The following is a 22,391-nucleotide window of genomic DNA, read 5'->3' on the forward strand; positions in this document are numbered from 1 at the left end:
TAGACATGTAGAGAAATAATAGTCCTGATCCTATCACCACAATAAAAACTTTCTAAAATATATTATTTCTGCCTGTCAACAGACACTTCTATTAAGCTCGTAGGGGACTTTTTGCAGTAAAGAAGTTTGAAATAGTTTCCATTAATTATGGTACTGGTACTACAGTATGAAGAGTCTCCTGAGCTGTAAAACATATAGATATAGTAAGAATAAAATATAAAATTCTTCACAGCACTCAAGAACCTTAAACTTTTGCAGTGTCAGAACACTAAGAGTACTACTGTACTGCACATTATTTTTATAAAAACTTTGAGAATTAACATACAAACACTGAGTTCTGACACTGAGAAAAAAACTCTCAAACATTATTTATGTGGTGACAGTTGAGAATAAATTCATGAACATTCACTGTGTCAAAGGAGAAAAAGTTGTACTTATTTGCTGTATCTCTCTGTACAACCAATTAACAATGGATTCTACAAAGTATAGGCTGCTCACTTGAAAACTATCTCCAGATCAGTAGACAAAAAAAAAAAAAAAAAAAAAAAAAAAAAAAAAATCCTGTCCCATAATTTCCCTATGAGATGAAGGGTTCATAGGCTTGGCTACTGTAGTTCAGAATATTTAAGGACAGGTGACCTGTCTGCATCCCAGGCAGCATTGCATAGCTTTAAAGAAAGAAAGAAAAAAAAAAAAAATTCACTTGACTCTTAGGGGTTTGCAATGATGCATACAAGGTACACACACTTCCCCTCAACTGGTGTCTTAGAGGTTTATATCACTAAACCTCAAGACACTAAAGCAGATTATTTTCCTACCCTTTCAATATGATGACATTTTTTTTTCAGTTCATTCTTGCTGACTCCAAAAGTTTTTATTTAAGAAGAAAGGCCTATCACACTAAAACGATTAATGGCAGTCCTTCCTGATCTTAATACAATCATCTGGAAGTAAGCAGAGTTTATAAAATGACATCACAGAGAGGAGCTTAATTCTATTAATATATATATATGAGCATTATAAGATTCTTGACATATACAAGTACTCCTCATCTAAACTGAAGCTGTGTGCACAGACAAATTATTAGTCTTGACAGCAACAATTTTGAGTGATAGATAAGATGATGGGTCATGGGTTAAAAAAAATAAATAATAATAATTAAATTACTTCATCATATTTTAAGGTAGAGTAAAGCCTGGGAAATCTGAATTAATTCATTAACAAATAAATATGTGTAACGATATAACTTTGTATCAAATCTTAAGATAAAATAGCTGTTCATCCTTTAGAAAGTTAATGAGGAAACTTGTATCAAATCATGTTGTTCTTCAAAAAATAATCAATAAAAAAAATGTTAATGTTTCTACATTCATATGGGACATAAAGACTTAAAGCAAAACTCTTTTATGTCTTTAAGGACATGAAAGAAAGCCTCTGATTCTAAACAATGTTGAATGAGGAGTATCTGTATGTGTCTAATCAAAGCTAATATTAATACAGAGGCTTTAAATTTCACATCTCACTTACAATTAAGACATGATACAGTACATATATCATACTGCATTGCTTCTTCCAAGCACCTAGTAAACTTGCTCACAAACTCTTTTATATAACAATAAGTCTCCAACAATCATCACTCGACAGATCAGGTAATTAGAAAAATGTCTCTCATAATTTTTTTATAAGGGTATTTATCACTCTAAGGGCGTCTCGTTTCAAAATCCAACCAAAGTATCACCTCTTGTATTCTGGTACTTAATTTAAAATGTCCAGTGGCAATCTTACCTGCCTTTGCACTATTTCCCATCAAAAACATATACTGTACTTATTTTTACACAATATTTAAGCATATATGGCAGTAATTCATCATCTTGACTCTACCGCAACTCATGTTCACTTTCTGAGGGATATCCCATGTAATACTGAGGATTGGGGTAGAAATTCCTGCCACTATTAGCTCCAACAGTGCCATAGGCTGGAGGAATGGGAGTGGCTGGCGGAGGCATCATCTTCAATGTCCCAGCTCGCGATGATGGTGGAGGAGGGTAGGGACCAGCGTAACCTCCCCAGCTTCCTGGAGGGGGAGGAGGCTTCAAGCAGGTACAGTTTCCATGATTCCTCAGGGCCAGGTTTCCAGCTAGAGGACCTCCACGGTATTGAGAGTCTGAGCGCAGTCGAATGAGACAGATGATGATGATCAGCAGAGCCACAAATGCCACCACACCTCCAACAATCCCAATTATGACAGTATCCATGTTGGTGAGGCCAGCACTCCGAGATGGAGAACTTGATCCATCAATTTCATTCTCCTCATCACTAGGCTGTCTTGTCATGTCATCATAAGTTATAATGTTGTCAGTGGTGGTGGGACGCCGTTTTGTTGTGGTGAAGAGAGGAGGGTCAGTGGTAGTAGTGGTTGGTCGACCCTCACACGTTAGTTCTGTCTCACTCAAAGATGTTAAGATGGTGCCTTTGAGACTGGCCGGGGCACTGCAGGTCACATTATATAGGCTATCTTTAGAGCCACGAGCAACCAACCACCGTCGCAAAGTCCGAATGTTACAGTCACAAAACAATGGGTTGGAGCCCAGCCCTGTCAATGAGAGGTGGCGCTGTCGAGAATCTAACGTGCTCAGAAATTGAGGGCTGAGAGAGGCAATGTTGGAATCAGAAATATCAAGGAGAATCTTTGAGGACATTGGTACTGGAAAGAAGAAGTTGGAAAGAAGGTTGCTGATATTGGTGTTAACAAGACCAATTGTTAGTTGAGGACTGTTAATGCCAGCAAAAGCACCCCCAGAAAGAGCTTCTACTGAGCGACCACGAACTGTCAGGCTACGAAGACGAGGGTAAAAGGCTGGATGAAGTTGGTCATGAACTTCTCTGTCTGTCAGTTCAATGTCAACAACTTCCAGGCCAGGGTGACCCTCCAGTATACCACGCACATCTAGCACTGCAATTCGTGGCAATGTATGCAAGTGAAGCTGTTGAAGGGATCTGAGTGGACTGAGGGCCAAGCGTTCAATACGGTTGACTCGTGGAAGGTTAGATGCACGCAGGACTTCAAGATTACTCAGATAGTTGAAGTCTCCACGCACAATGTATGCAAGTGGGTTGTGTGAGATGTCCAGCAGTCGTAGGTCAGGAATCTTGGGCCAAGCCATGGCTAGGCCATAACTGAGATTCGGTATTTTATTATGAGATATATCAAGACTTTGCAAGTTCTGAGTAAGGTCAAATGAAGATTCTTTTACTTCAACAATACTGTTGTCAGATAAATTCAAAGAGAGTAGGAAACGAGCTTCAATGACTGGCACTTCTGTAACATTAGTACCAGCAAGATTCAAGTGTCGCAATGTCTTTGGCTCATTCAGAAGTACATAAACTGCCTCTGGGGTGAGGGGGTTATATGACAAGTCCAGTGTTTTGATGTTCACCAAAATATCTGCATTACTGGGAACTGAAGTGATCATATTATGTGCCATGTTGATACTGCTTAGGAAGAAGTATTGCTGCCGTAGAGTTTTGACTGGAAAATGGTCAAACATGTTGTGAGCCAGGTTTACAGAGTGAAGTTTTTGTATTTTGATTCGTTGGAATATCTGCTCTGGTAGAGATGATAGTTTGTTGTGGCTCAGGTCCAAATGAAGTCGAGCAATGCCCAGAAAAACATTTTCAGGAAGATCAGATATTCTGTTGTTGCTTAAGTCAAGATCTTGAAGCTGTGTTGAGTTTTGGAAGGCTGATTCTGCCACAGACTCAATTAAGTTGTTTTTCAAAATCAATTCTCGAAGGTGCGGAGCATTGGCAAAATCATTATTCTCTAAAGCTTTGATCTGGTTGCTCTGCACATCAAGGTGCTCTAATTCTGTCAAGTCTCTTACAATTTCTGCTGGGAAGAAAGAGAGTCGGTTGTGTGCTAGACTTAGCCAGTTGAGTCTAATATGCAACTGGAAGGCCAGGGGCTGTAGGAAGGTAATGTCATTGTAACTCAAATCCAAAATCCTCAACTCTGTAGATGGGGCAGGAATAGTCATCTTAAAGTATTCCTTTTTGAATGATGGCAGCATGTTGTGATCCAGTCTTAAAAAGTGAATAAGGGGAATATTGAGGAATGCTGCATCACTGATACTTCTGATGGCATTGTGACTCAAATCCAGTGTATGCAGGAAAAGCAAATCTGTGAAAGCCTCACTGGGAACCTCCTTTATCTCATTGTTCTGCAGATTTATGACATTAATGAAGGACTGATTAAACTGGCCAGGTCGGATCTCTGCAATCTGATTCCTGCTGAGGTCAAGGGTGGAGAGCTTACTGATAGGGTGGAGAAGGGTCACTGGCAGCAGTGAGAGATGGTTCTCACTCAAGTCCAGTATAGTCAGTTCTGGCAATAGCACGAAGGCATCCGAGGGTAAGCTAGTTATATTGTTCTTTGAGAGGACCAATGAGTTGAGATTGGGGAAGTCAAACTGTGGTAGTTCACTCAGTCGATTGAGGCCTAGGTTCAGCTCCTTCAGACTTTCACGCAAACCATTTAAACTTTCTGGAATAAGATTCTGAAGTTGGTTTCCATACAAATTAAGGCTTTCTAAGACTGTGAAATTAGAGAACGTCCCAGCTGGCAGCTCCCTGATAATGTTATGAGCAATGGAGAGGTGTTGCAGTCCTGTCACCGTCTGCAGGCTGGTAGATGAAATTACACCCACACGATTGTAGTCCAGGCTCAATGAGGTCAGTGTTGGCACCTGATAATAATAATAATAATTTTACCATCCACTCACTCGATGTAGTACTGCTGCTTTGGGTGTCTGCCCTTTCCTTACTTCCTTCCTTCCTCTTCCGTATTTTTTGTTCTTCATTCTTTCCTCTTCCTTTGCCCATGGGTGACTCTACAAACTAAATGGTTTCCTGTATACCAGGAAACTATTTACTATGCTGAGTGGTAACCATATAACCAAATTATGGTGCCTGGTGGTTTAGGGTGTAATTAAAGTGCTCCAATTGGATTAAACCGATGCAGGTTTATATCCAAGGGATGGTTGGGGTTATTGTTCACATAATGCCACTCATGGATGAGTGAGGCTGGTCACTCTCATATTAAATGTCAGGACCAACTTGCTTAGCCCCGGGCTCTAATGTTCCTCATGGAGCAAAACAGGATTAGGTGATGGATGGATGGATGGAATAGTAATAATAATAATAATAATAATAATAATAATAATAATCCATCCACCATCCAATTCTATATTGCCCCATGAGAAACATAGAAACCCAGGGCTAGGCAAGTTGGTCCTGACATTAAAAATGAGAGTGACCAGCCTCATTCATCCCTGAGCAGCATTACGTGAGCAATAAACCCCAACCATCCCTTGGATATAAACCCGCACAGGCTCAATCAGACTGGAGCACTTTAATTAATCACTAAATCATCAGGTGCCATATTTGGTTACATGGTTACCACCCTGTGTAGTACACTGTAAATGGGTTCTTGGTCTACAGGAAACCATTTGACTATTCAGTCACTGTAAAGTCATGCAGAGCAGATGGAAGGGGAAAGAATGAAGGAATAATAATAATAATGTAATAATCATAAGGTACTGTATAGCAATAATATAATCTATCAATCAACCATCCATTTCTTTATCAACTCATTAGAAGTACAGATGCACTGGGCTGGACTATTCAATCCAAATATTTATGGTGAGTTATCAGTTGTTTACAATTAAATGAAGTGTAATAGTATAGATGAGGTTGAAGAAGATGATAATGAAGATGATGGTAGTGACAGCCATAACCCCAGATGATGATACAGTATGGTGGTTAAACATGATGATGATGATGATGATGATTTGATGATAAAGTATGTTGGTGAAACATGATGAGGATGATGATACAGTATGTTGGTGAAACATGGTGATGATGATACAGTATGTTGGTGAAACATGATGATGATGATGATACAATATGTTGGTGAAACATGATGATGATGATGACGATGATGATAAAAAAACAAGTGCAAAAGTGATGAGAATAGAAACAACATTTGACAAATGATGGTAACAAGCACATTAATGAAAACTGTGATGACAGATGATAAAGATGACAAATGCACAACATAAATGTAATGATTTAAAACAATGAAGATGATGATGGTAATGATGATGACAATGATGGTGATGATGATGATGATGATGATATCATGAGACATGAAAGTACCTTCTAAAATACTGCATGTGTGAAAATAAAGTATGTTATACCTGTTGTATACATGTAATACAATGTACCGGGTAGCTTGCTAATACTGTTGTGAACAAGGGTTATGCAGACTAGTACCGAGTTTGATTGACGAATGTGAGAACAGTGCTTTGAAGATAACTGGAGAAAGATAAAGTGATGGATGCTTGGAGGGAGGGTGATTCTCAATGTAATGTGCTGGTGAATGGAAAGAGATTAGTGCTGGTGATGGAGTTTAAATAACTGAGTGAAATGGTAAGGAAGTGATGTAAATTTGCAAAGAACCTTGGAAGTAGAGTGGAAGCATACAATGCTATGAAGTCACTAATATGAAACAGATGCCTGAGGGTGATGGTTGTAAGAGGACTACATCAAGGAGTATTACCCCATTGCATTAATATACAGCTGTGAGGTTTTGGTTTGGCCTTGCAGTGAAAAATCACTAGTAAGAGTAAGGAGATAGGGTTAAAATGTGGAGTGCAGATTAGATTATAAGAAAAAATGTGATTCTTGAAAAATTAGAAAAATGAGAGAATCTGTAGACGACATCATTAAAGAGAGAGTGTTTGGATGGTATCACAAGGAGGGACTGGTACACACAGCGTGGTGAGAAAGACACATGTAAATAAGTATGGATTGAGGAAACAGTGGGGCCACAGGAAGGTGGGCAGAAATGGTAAATGAGTATGTGAGAAAGCAAGGTATGGAAGTTAAGGAAGTGAATGAACTGACAAAGAATAAAACTGACTGAATGAATTTTGCAAGAAGAAGTGCATGGCAGGGGTTTGGCAACCCTTTTTCTTAACTTGGTAACCATTAAACTGACTCTATATGATAGGTAATATGAAGCACATGTGAATGGATGGTTATGTTTGTGAGGTGGAGTCAAGGTTCATGTGGCTTGAATGAGGAGTGAAAGAGTGTGTGGCTCATTTCACTGGGTTCTTCCTCTATCATGTTTTGCCTTTTTCTTGTTCTCTGAGAACTAGCTTACCCCACCTTTAGGCTGGAAAAAGGGGTTGGGTGATGATGATGATGATGATGATGATGATGATGTCACTGAAGGAAAAAGTCTGTAGATCACTGAAATGAACTAAAATGAATTGATAGTAACAGATAAGGACTACAATACCTTAGCCAAAGCAGTCCAAGGGATGGACAGAATGTTATCATCATCCAAGTGCAGTGATTCCAGTGATGAAAGTCCATCCAGGGAGTCCTCATCAACCTGTAAAGATCAATTGCTAACTGTCTCATGAATGGGACAATTCCAGTACTGTACTTCAGCTGAGAGTAACAAGAGTCCTGAGTGTGTTACTACTTTCCCCAATAATACCCCCATGGCAGGACACTGCTATTATTTCATTGCATCTAATGCCAGATTATTTTATTCAGCTGAGAGTGAGTCACACGAGCCTGAGAAAATTATCACTGTCACTATTAACTCCTTAATGGTTAGAACAACACTAGTACTTTATCCTAACTGATGCTAGATTACTTTTATTTGACTGAGAGAAAGTTTAGGAACCTAAGCATTAATTCCAAGTGTACAATTACTACTTTTGCATGATCTGTATTCTTACAACTGTACTTAATTTAAGGGAAACTGCCCACAATAGGAGGATTAGAAACAATCTCCATTACCTATCAGTAAGTGAAGAGTGTTGAACAGAGAGAGAAAGGGAGAGAGAAGGACACTAACAGATAGACAGATAGATGCACTGATAGATAATAGAGATAAAGAGATAGAAAGATAGATAAACAACTGGACAGATTACTTACATATCAAGCAGTCAAACAGTCAAATACTGTTGCATACAGATGAGTCAAGTAGTATACAGATGAGACTTGCCCAGGGTAAAAGAATGATAAACAGAAAGATGGATGTACAGATAGAAAGACAAATAGAGCACGTGATGTACAGATCGCTTACCTGTCGTAAAGAGTTGATGACCATTTGAATATCTGAGGCTTAAGAGTTGCAAGTGATGACTGACAGACAGATAGGTAGGCAGAAAGACAGTCAGAAAAATGAACATACAGATCTACTGGTACAAGAAGATGTGAATAGTTGAAAGATGTAAGCACTAATAAGGAGAGAGGAATTCTTGAAGGAGAAAAGGAAGGAGACACATGAACAGAGAGCTAGACAGGCAGATTCTTTAGCTACCAGTCTCAAAGAGTTGATACCCAGTTTAAGTCTTCTAAGGCCTGAATGTTGTTGAAAAGCAGGGAAATGGAGAAAGAAAGGTTAACAAAACTGACACAAATAAAGAGACGGATACCTAGATAAACAGAATACTTATGTGTCTCAAAATGACTGTTAACATAATATTTTCAAGGCAGAGAGACATGAAAGGGAAAAAGTGCTTGACCCTCTCATGGTTGCATCTTCTTAGCATTATGGTACATTCTAGCTAATGCCAAATGGTCTTACTATGCTCATGAATACAGAAGCCTGAGAGTGTTAATACTAGTACCATTAATCTCTTCAAGGTTATGACAAAACTAGTACTGGTATTCTAAAGCAGCTAACTCTGAAAGATTTATTTGGCTGAGTGGGTCAAAGATGAATGAGAGAATTAATTGAAAGACTTAATGTGTATTCAGAGATAGACAGATAGATCACTTACCTGTCTCATAGAGTTGACAGACAGTTTAAGACTCCTGAGGCCTGACAGCTGTCTGAAGGTGCCAGTGGGAAGCTCTCCAATGTTGTTGCGGGTCAGGTCCAGCTGTTGCAAGCTCACTAGAGGGCCCAGTGCCACAACACCACCCAGTGTCTGTCAGTCATCATCATAATTAGTATTATTTATTATTCAGTCAATCTATCACTCAAAATGATGCTGTGCATTCAGGGAAAATCCAGCACTTGTCGAAAAGGGTGTCAAAAACTTTTTCCTTTTTAATCCCACCACTGTAATGACCTAATGCTTTTTAAAATGTATACTGTGGTACTGTATTAAGAAAATCATATAAGCCTATGCAAATGCCTAATGTTCAGGTTAAATTCACATGAAAAGGAATTTTCCAACATGTACAGCTGTTTTCATTCCATATTTCTGCATACATATTATAGGAAAAAGTTGCCCCCTTCCCCCCCACCCCCCAAAAAAAAAGAGAGAAAGGGGGATATGGATTTCCCGGACCTGCTTCTGCAGCCATCCCTGTGCCTCAACTTAAAGGACCCTCATATTAAGGTTAGCCAAGATACAGTTGAGATTATCAATGGGCTGGAAGTATCACCAAGGTTAAAACCAGCTACAGTAAGTCCTTAATGTGATTTTCTTTTTTAATAAGGCCACAATTAATTACAAAAATTTGACCGATACAGTAAGGTTCAGCTTTTACCTATAAAGCTGATAGGTCTCCCAGTTTACAGTACCAATCACAGTATATGTAACAAGGTATGATACTTTAGAACATACTAAACTTACAATGAGAACAGCCTCCATTTTCCAACAAATGTTGTAAAATCTCATATGTGTAATAAGATTCATATTAGAGTGCATCTCAGCTTGGACTCTGTGTACTTGTGGCTGAATTATCTGTCTTTGTTCATTCATTCATTTGTTCAATTATAAAGGCTCCAATATGCTTGCACACATTGGTCCTGGTCACCTAATGGTGGCTCTCCATACTGCTTGGTCTCTAGCAGCCTCTAATTTCACTCCTTTATCCATGAGGTCACACTGTATGGCCTTATCCCAGGTCTTTCTCAGTCTGCCTCTTGCAATCCTACCCTCAACATTCACATCTCTTACCATCCTTACCAAGTTGCTATCATCTATCCTCTCCACATGCCAAAACCACCTAAATCTATCCCTTTTCATCACACTAAATACTCAAGTACTGTACCATTCTTCCTCTCAGCTCTTCAGTTGCAATCCTAACCCCCCAGGCCTATCACTGATAGACACGCTACAAATTCATCTAATCATTATCATCTTTGAATGTTTGAGCCTACAAATATCTTCCTCCTTTACTGTACAAGTCTCATTACCATACAGCATTATACTCCTAACACATGGTGCATACAAGGACCCTTTACCATAGAGGGAGAGCCTTAATTCTCAATATCAGGAGGGACAATAGCTCCCTGAACTTCTTCCTACCACTCCCTATGCATGCCACAAAGATAGCTCAAGCCCTACCTCCAACACATATCATGTCCCCTGTATAACAAAACTCCTCCACACACTAAGGAGACTCTCTAGCAGGGTAAATCATTTCTCACCTCTCTGCCTTTGCATGCATTCCCCAACACACCATACATACATAATCAGCATTATTTTGCAGTCTACATCTAATACCACTACATCTCTTCTGCAGTCACTTATCTCAAACACTTCACAAGATTGAGTTATTTCCCTCACCCTTGTGGCAAACTGAATTGCCACACCTCCTCTGCTTTGACAGTACCACATTTGTTTTATTTATATTAACTCTTAAATCCTTGTACCCTATTCCATCTCTCAACTTCCTAAAGTTTTCTCTTACTACCCTCTCATTTTCAGCAGTCAGTGCCAAATCATTAGCATGCAACATCTCCCATGGGAGTCCAGCACTTAAGACACATCATAACAGACCTTCAAGCTTAAAACTGACCCCTGATGCACACTAGTGTTCATAGCATACTCATTACTCACATCTCCACTCACTCTCACCTGGGTGTGTGTCAACCATACATTACAAAAACCACTCTAACCAACCACTCCCTAATCACAAGCTTTCTCACTGCACACCTCACCACTTCTCTGGGCAGTCTGTCAAAAGCCTTCTCCAAATAGGAGAAAGAAATTACTACTTTCACTTCCTTCTCATAGAATTCATTTCTCCTTAAGCTGCTGGACAATCAGTATTTCATCAATGGCACTCTTGCCTGCCATAAACCCAAACTGAATCTCATCAGTAATCACTCTTTCCCTTATCATACCTTTCAGGACTATTTTTCTTTTTTAAATATTACTATAGCAATCAAAGCCACCCTTCTTTTAACTTCTCAGACAAGATAACATAAGAAATACTGATTTATACATTCATGACAGATCAGTACGAGTACAGTATTAGCGAAATTAATTACAGCTTTCCAACGTTCCAGAAGCAAGAGATGCTTTATTTTCTCTCCTCTGCTGTTTTCTACTCATACTGGGGCAAGATTTCTTCAGTGTTAGGTTTATGTTAATGATGATGATTGCAAAAGGGCAGAAACTCTTACCTGAATAAGATTATCATGGAGCACCAGAGTACTCAGCTTGGACAGGGCCTTCAGGGCATCAGCTGGGACTTCTGTCAGGAAGTTGGATGAAAGGTCCAGTTCCTCAAGGTTCTCCAGCCCAGTGAATGCTTCACCTCGCACACTCTTCAGCCTGACCAATACCAACATGGTCACATGATCTTCAGTGGCTTGTAATACTGTATAACTTTACTATGGACAATCTGACCAATATCAAAGCAATACAGTAACATAAAGCAATATGATTATGCATAGGGTATTTTGAATTTCTTTCAGTTATGATGGACTGCAGCTGTTACATGAAAAGAAAACTCAGCAAGTTTAAGGTGTCTGATAAAAGCAAGGACCAAAACAGTGATGTTTTACTGTTTTAGGCACTGTTTAGTTAACTGACATTATATTGTTTTTATGTTGTGTGCAATAATTTATTCCTTTGGCAAATTTGTGAGTTATATACAGTACATTATACTATATATTTATATGAAAAGCTTTTTATGTTAGAAATTGTATGATTTAGAATGGATTTATTGTAGTGAAATGTACTGGAAATGAACTACATTGTTTGGTAATCATGTGCCTTTACAAGAAGTTTCAAGATTACTTTAGACAACATTGCAATATTCTACTGTATACATCATGGTGGAGAAATGTCTTGAACCACAAAGAATTGTTTTCTCAAAGCTGTTCGGGTATTTAAACAGCAGGTAAGCTAGCCAGGAGGATTATCTGAGATCTAGACAAAAAACAGTCAAAAGTAATCTAAGAAAATAAGAAATAATTCAGTTGTTGATTCAGCACTGTGCCACTGCACCGGACAATGTACAGTACTCATATGTACAGAAGAATGATTGAAAAATTCTAAAATACATATGTGCTGACTAAATTTTGCAAAATGTGCAGTGTAATTTTGAGGAAATAACCTTTGAACAGTCCTGTTACCATTTAATGTTCATTCACTAAGACTTCAGTAATTTACAGTTTAAAAGAGTGCTTATGTGTCTTTGTGGATATCTGACACCTTGATGTTTGTCTATACACATGAACCAACTGCCAAGAATTCTTGAGACTGATGAGACAGTGGGCACTGACAAAACAGAACTTGGTAACATCTCTACTATGGCTAGAATTATGTTCTGGCTCCCTATAAAGAGCACCATCATAATAATGAGGCTAAGTCAATATACTATACCTGTTGTAAGAAAGATCAAGGGTGATGAGGCTGGTGAGTTCTACCAATGCAGAAGCCTCAATGTTGATAATCCGGTTATGTGAGACGTTGAGGAATACCAGATCTGGAACCTCAGCGAATGCACTTGTCTTCAGCACATCTGCAGAAGGGTGGAGGCTTAGCTTATCATCATTCATATCAATTGCTCCTTCTTGTTATATTGTCTTCCCACATTCTGTCCACTGTCCATTCTGCTTCAATGCATTTTTCTTTATTCACTCCAAAACACCACACTGCATACCTCTTAGGGATACAAGCAGTACTTAGAGATGGGGCAACTTCAGCAAGTGTCATATGCTGAACCAGTGTAAGCATGCATCTCTTTTGAATTGTATGAGCGGTTTAAAGTATAAGGATGTCCTAGCAAACAAATAATAAAGAACTAGCACCAAGCCATAAAATGGCTATATGGCATTAAGGCTGGTGCTGAAGTGATCTTGGCATGAAAACGGTGTAAGGGAGAAAAGGTCATGTCAATGGGAAGTCCTTAAATCATTCATGTCAGGAAACCAATTATCTCACCTGACAGAGTAGAGGGAAAACAAAGGCTGAAAGAAACATGGAAATATCAAGATGAGAGGTATGACAGAAGGGACGAAGAGGACAGTATGAAAGAAAGATAGGAGACAAAAAGGCCCCTTTTAGTCGCCTCTAATAACAGGCAGGGATACTAGGGAAGTATCTTTTCCCTCTCTCCCCAGTGGGGGATGTCCTAGTAAATCCACAAAATTTTCTGGCAGATTTCAAGCACACAGATGCCCTATTACTCTATTATTAATGATTTGTACTTTAAAGCATATGGGTGTCCTAGCGGCTGTGGCCCCAGGTGCTGCTGAACATAAACCCAGCTGACTGCAGACTGAAGTTTGTGCAGTCCATCATCCTTGTTTTGGGGGATAGAGAGGAAGTTAAGGTGCATTTATGTAACTGCAGAGAAGCTCCACTGCCCTGGTATACATACTGTTGCCACCACATAAAGGCATCCATCTCCAGCACCTTGGATCTCCTAGCAACGGATGTGATCTATGAGGCTGGTTTAAAGCACATGGATATCTTTATAACTAATATATACATTTAAGATGATTAAAAGAACATAGCTATCTGGTACAGTAATAGTGGGATCAGTCAGCAATCCAGCACAAATTATAAGAGTTACCATAACAACCATTATAATACTTCAGCAGATGACAGTAACACTACAATGATGGAAGCTTCCAATCTCTATTTACTACTGTATCAAAACATCCCGTCAGTACACTCTGCCTTCTCTCATATACCATCATCATTCCAATTTTGCATTTTATTCACATATGGAATAGTTAACATCCAAAAGCAGGATTAGGAAAGCATTAATTAGAAGAACTATCAACAAAGTACAAAGTTAAATGGGTCATCCTTCCATTAATTCATAATTCTAGCAGCTGTCCACTCCATTTTCAGACAGATGACCATCCTACTCCCTTTAGGGCAATACGTGACTGAAAACACCCAGTCACCCCTAGGAGATTAGAACCAATGCATGCAAAGTAAAGACATCACTCTAACTAGTGCATTGTAATTGTTAAACACCATGCATCATACTTATTTATCTCTTCATATACACACCAATATCATTCTCCTGCAGTGTGAGGACTTTGAGAGCAGTGAGACCCTTCAGGGGAGCAGAGGGCACCCTTGGGAAGCTGTTTCCTTCCAAATGAAGCACCTGTAGTTCCTTCAGGTTGGTCAGCAGGCCTGTGTCCAGCTCCCGTATGTGGTTGTATGCAAGGTTCAGCGTCTGTTGGCACATTAAACTACTCACATATCTTAACTCCTTTCTGCTTCAAATAATGAATCATACCATAATTTCTCTAAAGTAGTGTTTGCGACCTGGGATAATTGGTTATTGAGGGGAGGAAAACTGTCATCATCTTCATCGCTGTAACATACACTACTTCTGCATATTCACAATATGATATGGAAATCTGGAGCAAAAGCCCATCATTCCTCTTGAGACTTGAACTTCAAAATTAAGGAAGCTCCATGTATCATCGCTCCCTTCCTAATTTAGGGAATGCATGGGATAGCTTTGCTTGTAATGCAAGTGCTGGGTAGTGGGGCTATAACATCCTGCCATCAATACAACGGTGGGAATACTACTTCATTTATTAATTTTTTTTTCTTTTTTTTAATATTCAGAAACAATATGGTCAAATTTCCTCTTCCATGCCCCAGGGATATTATCATAACTACAATCACAACACTATCAAACCATATATTCCTTACTAGTATGTAATCCAACAATGCCATTCCTGTTTTGGAATACTGGAGCCAAGCACCAGTTACACCAACTTTCAGCATCTTGACCAGCAGTTATGGAATACTGGCCATGTGCGGTTACAGGTCAGGGTATATGTGGAAAATGAGGCAATATAAATTATAGGAGAAGGTTGGAAGTAACTGCTCTGGAGCTGTCACAATTGGACTGGCCAAGGTATTATTAATGTTCCTCAAAGTAAATTTAACCAATTACCTAAACCAGCCAAACACTTTTCAGTAGCTGCTGGAAACTGTTGAGAAAGTACATTTCAGATGTGTAGTAAGACCTCGAGCAGTGTGAAAATCTCAGCCTGAATGTTGTGTCCTTGTGGCCGAGTTTCTTGCTTGTCACTGATGACTACAGTAATTTCTGTATGAAGCATCTAATTAAAAAAAAAAAAAAAAAAAAGTCAGCTTATGATAACTACTTGTAATTTTGGAGATAAACTTCACCTTGTATCATTAGAGATCTGAGTTTCATACCAAAAATCTTACTTCCATCCATATGGCTGATATTACCTATGTATTCCATTAGCTGCATGTCATAAAAGGTGATTAATGGGTAAAAGAAGAGTGTCTGAATCCTGCTTGTATTGGCGTAAGATTTGGTAACTCCAGCCAATGATACGATCCAAGCACTATGCTCTAGTTCTTTTTTATTCATAACCCCACCAGGAACAAAGAGCTATATTCAACATCTCGTTCATAACTACAGTGAGATCAGAGCACTGTGCTATAAATCTCACCAATCCATGTGAATGTTAGAAGCTGAATGATGATGATGATGATAATGATGATGATGATACTATTCTGTTTCTGTCTATCTTATCAGCTATTCTGTACAAAACCATCTTTGTCTGTCTATGGCATAACTACTGTGATTATATCAGGCATCCTTACTCTATACATGGTGTGGGTATGATCCAGGAAAAGGAAAAAAGAAACCAGAAAAGACTTCTCAATAACTTATTGTAATTACTGTTGCTGTTGTTGTTGTTGTTACTGTTCTACCCTAGTCTGCCTATCTGAGCAGACCTATCGACCATGAGCAAGGAGCCAACTTCATCTGGCACAAATTTCTTGAAAACTCATGTCATTTTTGTTACTGTTGTTGTTCATGTTGATGTTGATGTTGCTGTTGCTCTACCCCAGTCTGTCTAGCCAAGCAGATTCACTAACCACAAGCAAGCAGCCACATTCCTGTGGCAGGCAATGCCTCGTCAGGGTTGGAAACAGAGTCTCTCCGCAAGGCAAGGTGCAGGTAATGTGGCAGAGGCACAGCCCCAAAGATGATGAGCTATGTATGGGAGATAAAGAATGAACTACAGTCTCAGCCCAGACTTTGACTACAGTACTTGGTAAATGTGGTTGAGTTCCCCATCTGGGAGTGTTTTGCAAGGTCAGCTATCAGGCTTTAGTCCATCACTACCATGGTAGTACTTTCCAGGGCAGTGGTAGTTTCCCATCTACTACCTTTTTTAAATTACTGTTTCCTTGCATCCATAAATCTGCTCTGTTCTCCTCTTTCTTTTCCTCTGCTTGCTTGCTTTCATTCCTTCCCATCCCTTCATCTTTATTTTCTCTCTTTGGTGCTTCTCATCTTTCCTGTAATATATAATATTTTTCCTTTTTTCCTAACATACTTTTACCGTTCTTGTCCTTTCTTCCTTCTCCTCACTCTCTTTTGACATTTTCCATTACCTCTTCATGTCACCCTTTCTTCCATCTCTCTCTCTCTCTCTCTCTCTCTCTCTCACCTGGAGGGCTGTCAGCTTAGCAATCTCACTGGATGCAAAGACTGGGTTATAATTGTTTCCCAGTAAGTTGTGTTCCAGCCTTAATTCCAACAGACGAGACTCCAGGCCTTCCAGCACATCCTTGTTCAGCCGTCGGATGTTATTACGGGAGAAGTCCACCTGAAAATGTGATATAGATTGAGACAAGAGGTGTGTGTGTGTGTGTGTGTGTGTGTGTGTGTGTGTGTGTGTGTGTGTGTGTGTGTGTGTGCTCTTAGGTCATTACTGATATTTCTCTAAGAAAAAAAGAAATTAAAAAACATATATAATAAATGACAAAGAGAGAATGTGATCATAATTTGAGGTGCTGGATCACAGGTATAAGAACGAGTATAAAGGATTACACCCACACTAAACATTTACTTATGTTATCTATGATGATACAATGGTTTTGAGAGTGCGGGTCAACCCAAAACTGTTCTCGATGTAATATGTGTTGAGTGCATTTATGGCATTGAATAAAATCCTTCATTAAATCAATACATAGCTCTCTGGACCTTGGTAAGTGGTAGATCTGACGCAGTGAAGAGCTGGCCGTGAAGTGCTTGTATCCCGGCATTTCTTTGACTGAACTCCACAATGTTCATCCTGTCACAAAGCAATGAATTATGAGCAAAAATAATAAACTATACAAAATAAATTAACTATAAAAACAGAAAAAGGTACAGTCAGCTAATAAGTGTGTAAGTTTGCAAAAATCACAATCAATAATAACCATAATTATAGAAAACCAAACAAAGTTCCTAGATTACATAAAAATTGTAGACAGTGTTGTACAATATGTACCATATAAGGTATTAAGAAAGCAAAAGAAACAGTAACCACAAATATCAAAGAGCATAGCTAATGAATAAGTGCAATGCATCAAGAAAGCTAGTCTGTGCGAGTATATTTTATGAAAATTAACTGATAAGGATGAGTGGATGAGGAATTTGGAAGGAATTTGAGTGTAAAGTGGAGGGACTGTAAGAAAATGTTCTGGAGAGAAGTGAAAAGAGTAAGACAGGGTGGAAGTGAAGTTAGCAGGGGAGTGAAAGATAAAAATGGTAGATTACTAGTGGAGAAGGGAGAAAAAGTGAGCAGATGGAGAGAACACTTTAAGGAATTGTTGAATGTAGAGGATGGAAGTAATGCGAGTATAAGTGGCTGGGGAATGGCTGGGAGAAGAAGGGAGGTGAGAAGACAGGAAGAAATCAGTAGGATAGAAGTTGTGGAAGCAATGAAGAAAGTTCTATCTATCTATCTATCTATTGCCAGACGCCTCAATCCCATTTGGGGTGGCCACAAACAAATCGCCTCCAAGTCGCCCTGTCCCCCGCCATTTCACTCCCCTGCTCCCAACTCACACCCCCCTCTCTCATATACCTCTCCACCCCATCTCTCCATCTCATCCTCAGCCTCCCCCTCCCTCTCTCCCCCTCCACCTCACTCACATACACTCTCTTCGTCAGTCTTTCACCCTCCATCCTCTCCACATGGCCAAACCACCTCAGTGTGTTCCTCATAACGCTTCCTATCACATCCACATCAACACCACAACGCTCCTTTATATCCTCATTCGTCAGCCTGTCTCTCCATGTGACTCCACAGGCTCCTCTTAAATAACTCATTTCCACGGCTCTCACTCTTGACTTGTGTCCTTCCAACAACGTCCAAGCTTCACTTCCGTAAGTTCGAGTTGGTATCACAATACTGTCATGTAGTAACTTTTTCACTTCCATGCTCACTTCCCTGTTTCTTATCACTGCTTTCAAAGAACCAGCAACCTTTCTTCCCTGCTGTACCCTTTCAAGCACTTCACCCTCCAAACCTCCATCCTTACTCATCACACTACCCAAGTACTTAAACGTACTCACATTTTCCAACTCCTCACCATCCAACCTCACTGTACATTCACTGACTTCACCTCTCTCAAAGACCATCACTTTACTCTTAATCGTGGAAAGCCCCAGGAATTGATGGAGTTTGTGGTGAAATGATGAAGCATGGGGGAGAGATAGTAGTAGAATGGATGTGGAAGATGTGCAGATTGGCCTGGGAGGAAGGTAGAGTCCCGGAGAATTGGAAGTCAGGTATAATTATTCCCTTGTACAAAGGAAAAGAGGAAAAAGAAGTGTGTGGTAATCATAGGGGCATTTGTCTTCTTAGTATAATAGGAAAAGTGTATGGTAGGATACTTATAGACAGAGTTAGAGAAAGAACAGAGAAATTAGTTGGAGAAGAACAGGGAGGCTTTAGGAAGGGAAGAGGATGTGTAGATCAGATATTCATTCTTAGATCTTTAGTGGAAAAGTTTCTAGAGAAGGGAAAGAAGTTGTATGCGGCTTTCATGGATTTGGAGAAAGCATATGACAGGGTGGATAGACAAGGATTGTGGAAAGTGTTAAGAATATATGGAGTAGATGGGAAGTTGTTGAATGCTGTGAAGAGTATGTACGATGGTGCGAAGGCTGCAGTGCGTGTGGATGGTGAACTAAGTGAATTTTTCTCTTTGAAAGTTGGTTTGAAACAGGGATGTGTCATGTCTCCATGGTTGTTCAATCTGTACATGGATGGGGTAATAAAAGAGGTACAAGGTAGGGTAGTGGATATTGGAGTGGCCCTGGTGAGAGAGGATAGTGTTTGGAAACTCCCTGTACTGTTGTTTGCAGATGATACTGTATTGTTGAGTGAAGACGAAAGGGAGCTGCAAGGCTTGGTGGATGAGTTTGAGAGAGTGTGTAAGAAACGGAACCTAAAGGTGAATGTAGGGAAGAGTAAACTGATGGTCTTTGAGAGAGGTGAAGTTAGTGAATGTACAGCGAGGTTGGATGGTGAGGAATTGGAAAATGTGAGTACGTTTAAGTACTTGGGTAGTGTGATGAGTAAGGATGGAGATTTGGAGGGTGAAGTGCTTGAAAGGGTACAGCAGGGAAGAAAGGTTGCTGGTTCTTTGAAAGCAGTGATAAGAAACAGGGAAGTGAGCATGGAAGTGAAAAAGTTACTACATGACAGTATTGTGATACCAACTCTAACGTACGGAAGTGAAGCTTGGACATTGTTGGAAGGACACAAGTCAAGAGTGAGAGCAGTGGAAATGAGTTATTCAAGAGGAGCCTGTGGAGTCACGTGGAGAGACAGGCTGACGAATGAGGATATAAAGGAGCATTGTGGTGTGGATGTGGATGTGATAGGAAGCGTTATGAGGAACACACTGAGGTGGTTTGGCCATGTGGAGAGGATGGAGGGTGAAAGACTGACGAAGAGAGTGTATGTGAGTGAGTTGGAGTGGGGAAGAGGGAGGGGGAGGCCGAGGATGAGATGGAGGGATGGGGTGGAGAGGTATATGATAGAGGGGGGTGTGAGTTGGGAACAGGGCAGTGAAATGGCGGGGGACAGGGCGACTTGGAGGCGATTTGTTTGTGGCCACCCCAAACGGGATTGAGGCGTCTGGCAATAGATAGATAGATAGATAGAAAAAAATCCATCAAATAAACAATGCCCAAATGATAAAAAATGTTATTATAAGAATATAATACTGTAAAAACCAGTAAATTACTAAGGACAAATAACTCAGAATAATCATAGTCAACTTCGGAAAAACAAAAAGTAAATGTAATATGGAAAGGCTCTTACTTGAAGGGCAGAAGTGGAAATTCCCCTGGGAAGGCAACATTGTCGCAGTTGATGGAGATGTTGGCCTCGACGGTGGTGCAGACACAGGGCAGGTTCAGCTCTTCACTCACACTGAGGCATGACCCAGATCCTACTGCTGCCACCCCTTGTCCCACCGCTGCCACCAACACAGCCACCACCACCGCCACTGCCACCGCCATCACTGCAAATCACAGCTGCTATGATTTTCTTGGTCAACAGAACAAGAAATACTGTACATCGATCATCAACATCATTCTGTACAAGCTAAGTAAAATAGGCAGGGAAATGAAGCAATCAATATACAGTAATACAACAGACAGTCCACACATTTACTTCCTCTCATTATCAAACCACAACATTCCGGCCATCAGCAAATAAGCTTCATACACAGGAAAAAAGAAAGTAACTTTGACGTTTGGACACAGGGAATGTACATTGTGAAAGGTAAAAAAATATATACAAGTGAAAATGAGGGCGGAAAATAAGAGGAAGAGGAAGAATGAGGTGGAGAGGTGAAGTGGTGATATATGTAAATGAGAGTGACGAAGTGGCATGACAGATGCAGAAATGAGTAGGCTAATATTAACATGCGTTGATGGAGTTTTTGCAGAAGCGCTCTTGACGAACTCGGTGATTAAGGCAGAATATACACAGAAAATTAACTCAGAATGAACTGCCACCGGTAGAGAATTAGCAGATTTACTAAGTGTTATTACTGTCACAACTTGTCTTAAAGGGGTATTATTTCAATTGTTCAGAGAAAGTTTTGTCCATTTTCCTTAAGCATAGTCTTTCTATTTCAGCTTTATATCTGCTGGAGAGGTGTAGAAATGTGGGTGGTGTTCTTAATCCTTAAGTCTGTTATATGTGACCCTATGGCACCAATATCTTTATTCCTATCAGTAGATAACACCATTGTGCTCTCTCTCTCTCTCTCTCTCTCTCTCTCTGTAGGCTTTCAGTGTCCTTGGCTCTTCCTTTTTGCATGAGAGAATGGCAGGCTGATAAGGTGTAAGTCAAAACTGAATGAGAAAGAAATGGCCAGGATGGGCTCTGAAGAGTGGGTGATTTGCGTTTTTTTAAAGGTATATCTCTCGTATTAAGAATGTGTCATTGATTTCGTTTAAAAGACCATTGTGTGTGTGGGGAGGGCGAGCGTAGTAAAAGGGTAAGGTGATTGAAAATGAGTGTGCAGGACTAGCTTGGTTGGTTTAGGTGTGAACCTGGGTAATACCGTAATGCACCCTGTGAAGAAAAATTGCTAACTGGCCCGTATGTGCACGATGGTGCTTTAATTGATAATATTCCTGGAGGAGGAGGAGGAGGAGGAGGAGGAGGAGAATGGTCGGTATGTGCATGATGATGCCTTAAATTAATGTTTTCTTGGAGGAGGAGGAGGAGAAGGATGTTCGGTATGTGCATGATGATTACTTAAACGAAAGTTTTCTTGGAGGAGAAAGAAAGCAAACAAGCAAGCAGGCAGTGCTCTCATACACCTTGCGCAGATGAGAATATTCGTAGCTTGGCAGGTGAATGATTAAAATATTCTTAAAAATTGGTGGTACTGAAGAAAAGGTAGCAGCTTCAATTAAAAAGTTCAACAGAAACTTGGCTGGGCTTTGGAATGAAACAAAGACCGATTTACTTTACGCTACACAAGCCTTAGAATGAGTGTCTTCCTTGCACTGGTATTATGCATTGTTGGCGTGTCCATTTTTTTTTTCTTTCTTTTTTTTTTTTTACGCGGGTTTGGGAATTCAGATTGTCATGGTGAAAACTGAATGTGATTTGCCGCTGCTGGCAAAAAGCCTTGAGAGTGTATTGTTAGCATTTCAGGTTATATTCTTAATTTTGTTAAAAATTATATTCATTTTTCCCCCCGATCGTTAACCCTTTCAGCAAAAATCTTTTCCATCATACTACCGTCATATGATACTGTTCTGCCTAGGAGAGATTAGGGGAT

The 22,391-nt window shown here is 39.8% G+C and overlaps 1 protein-coding gene across 1 annotated transcript; it reads right to left on the minus strand.

Moving 5' to 3' along the window:
* Window positions 1–1,877: 1,877 nt before the first annotated feature.
* On the minus strand, window positions 1,878–20,607 carry LOC145400109 (uncharacterized). Its single transcript, XM_080272619.1, has 9 exons — window positions 20,408–20,607; window positions 17,290–17,380; window positions 16,754–16,912; window positions 14,304–14,475; window positions 12,660–12,798; window positions 11,453–11,603; window positions 8,868–9,017; window positions 7,367–7,462; window positions 1,878–4,745 (listed from the first exon to the last, which is right to left on the minus strand). Exons 1-9 carry the CDS (start codon window positions 20,605–20,607, stop codon window positions 1,878–1,880), a joined length of 4,026 nt encoding a protein of 1,341 aa, XP_080128745.1.
* Between the last annotated feature and the right edge of the window lie 1,784 nt (window positions 20,608–22,391).

The sequence above is a fragment of the Coenobita brevimanus genome, chromosome 51 (genome assembly GCF_032717465.1).
Source record: "Coenobita brevimanus isolate Jiangsu-jjx chromosome 51, ASM3271746v2, whole genome shotgun sequence".
Classification (NCBI taxonomy): Eukaryota; Metazoa; Arthropoda; class Malacostraca; order Decapoda; family Coenobitidae; genus Coenobita; species Coenobita brevimanus.

Coding starts and splice junctions, on each gene's coding strand:
- LOC145400109 (XM_080272619.1), bottom strand. CDS start 20,607: ATGGCGGTGGCAGTGGCGGTGGTGGTGGCTGTGTTGGTGGCAGCGGTG. Junction 17,381..20,407: donor TTTCCACTTCTGCCCTTCAA/GTAAGAGCCTTT, acceptor GCTTTGTGACAG/GATGAACATTGTGGAGTTCA. Junction 9,018..11,452: donor TCCATGATAATCTTATTCAG/GTAAGAGTTTCT, acceptor GATGACTGACAG/ACACTGGGTGGTGTTGTGGC.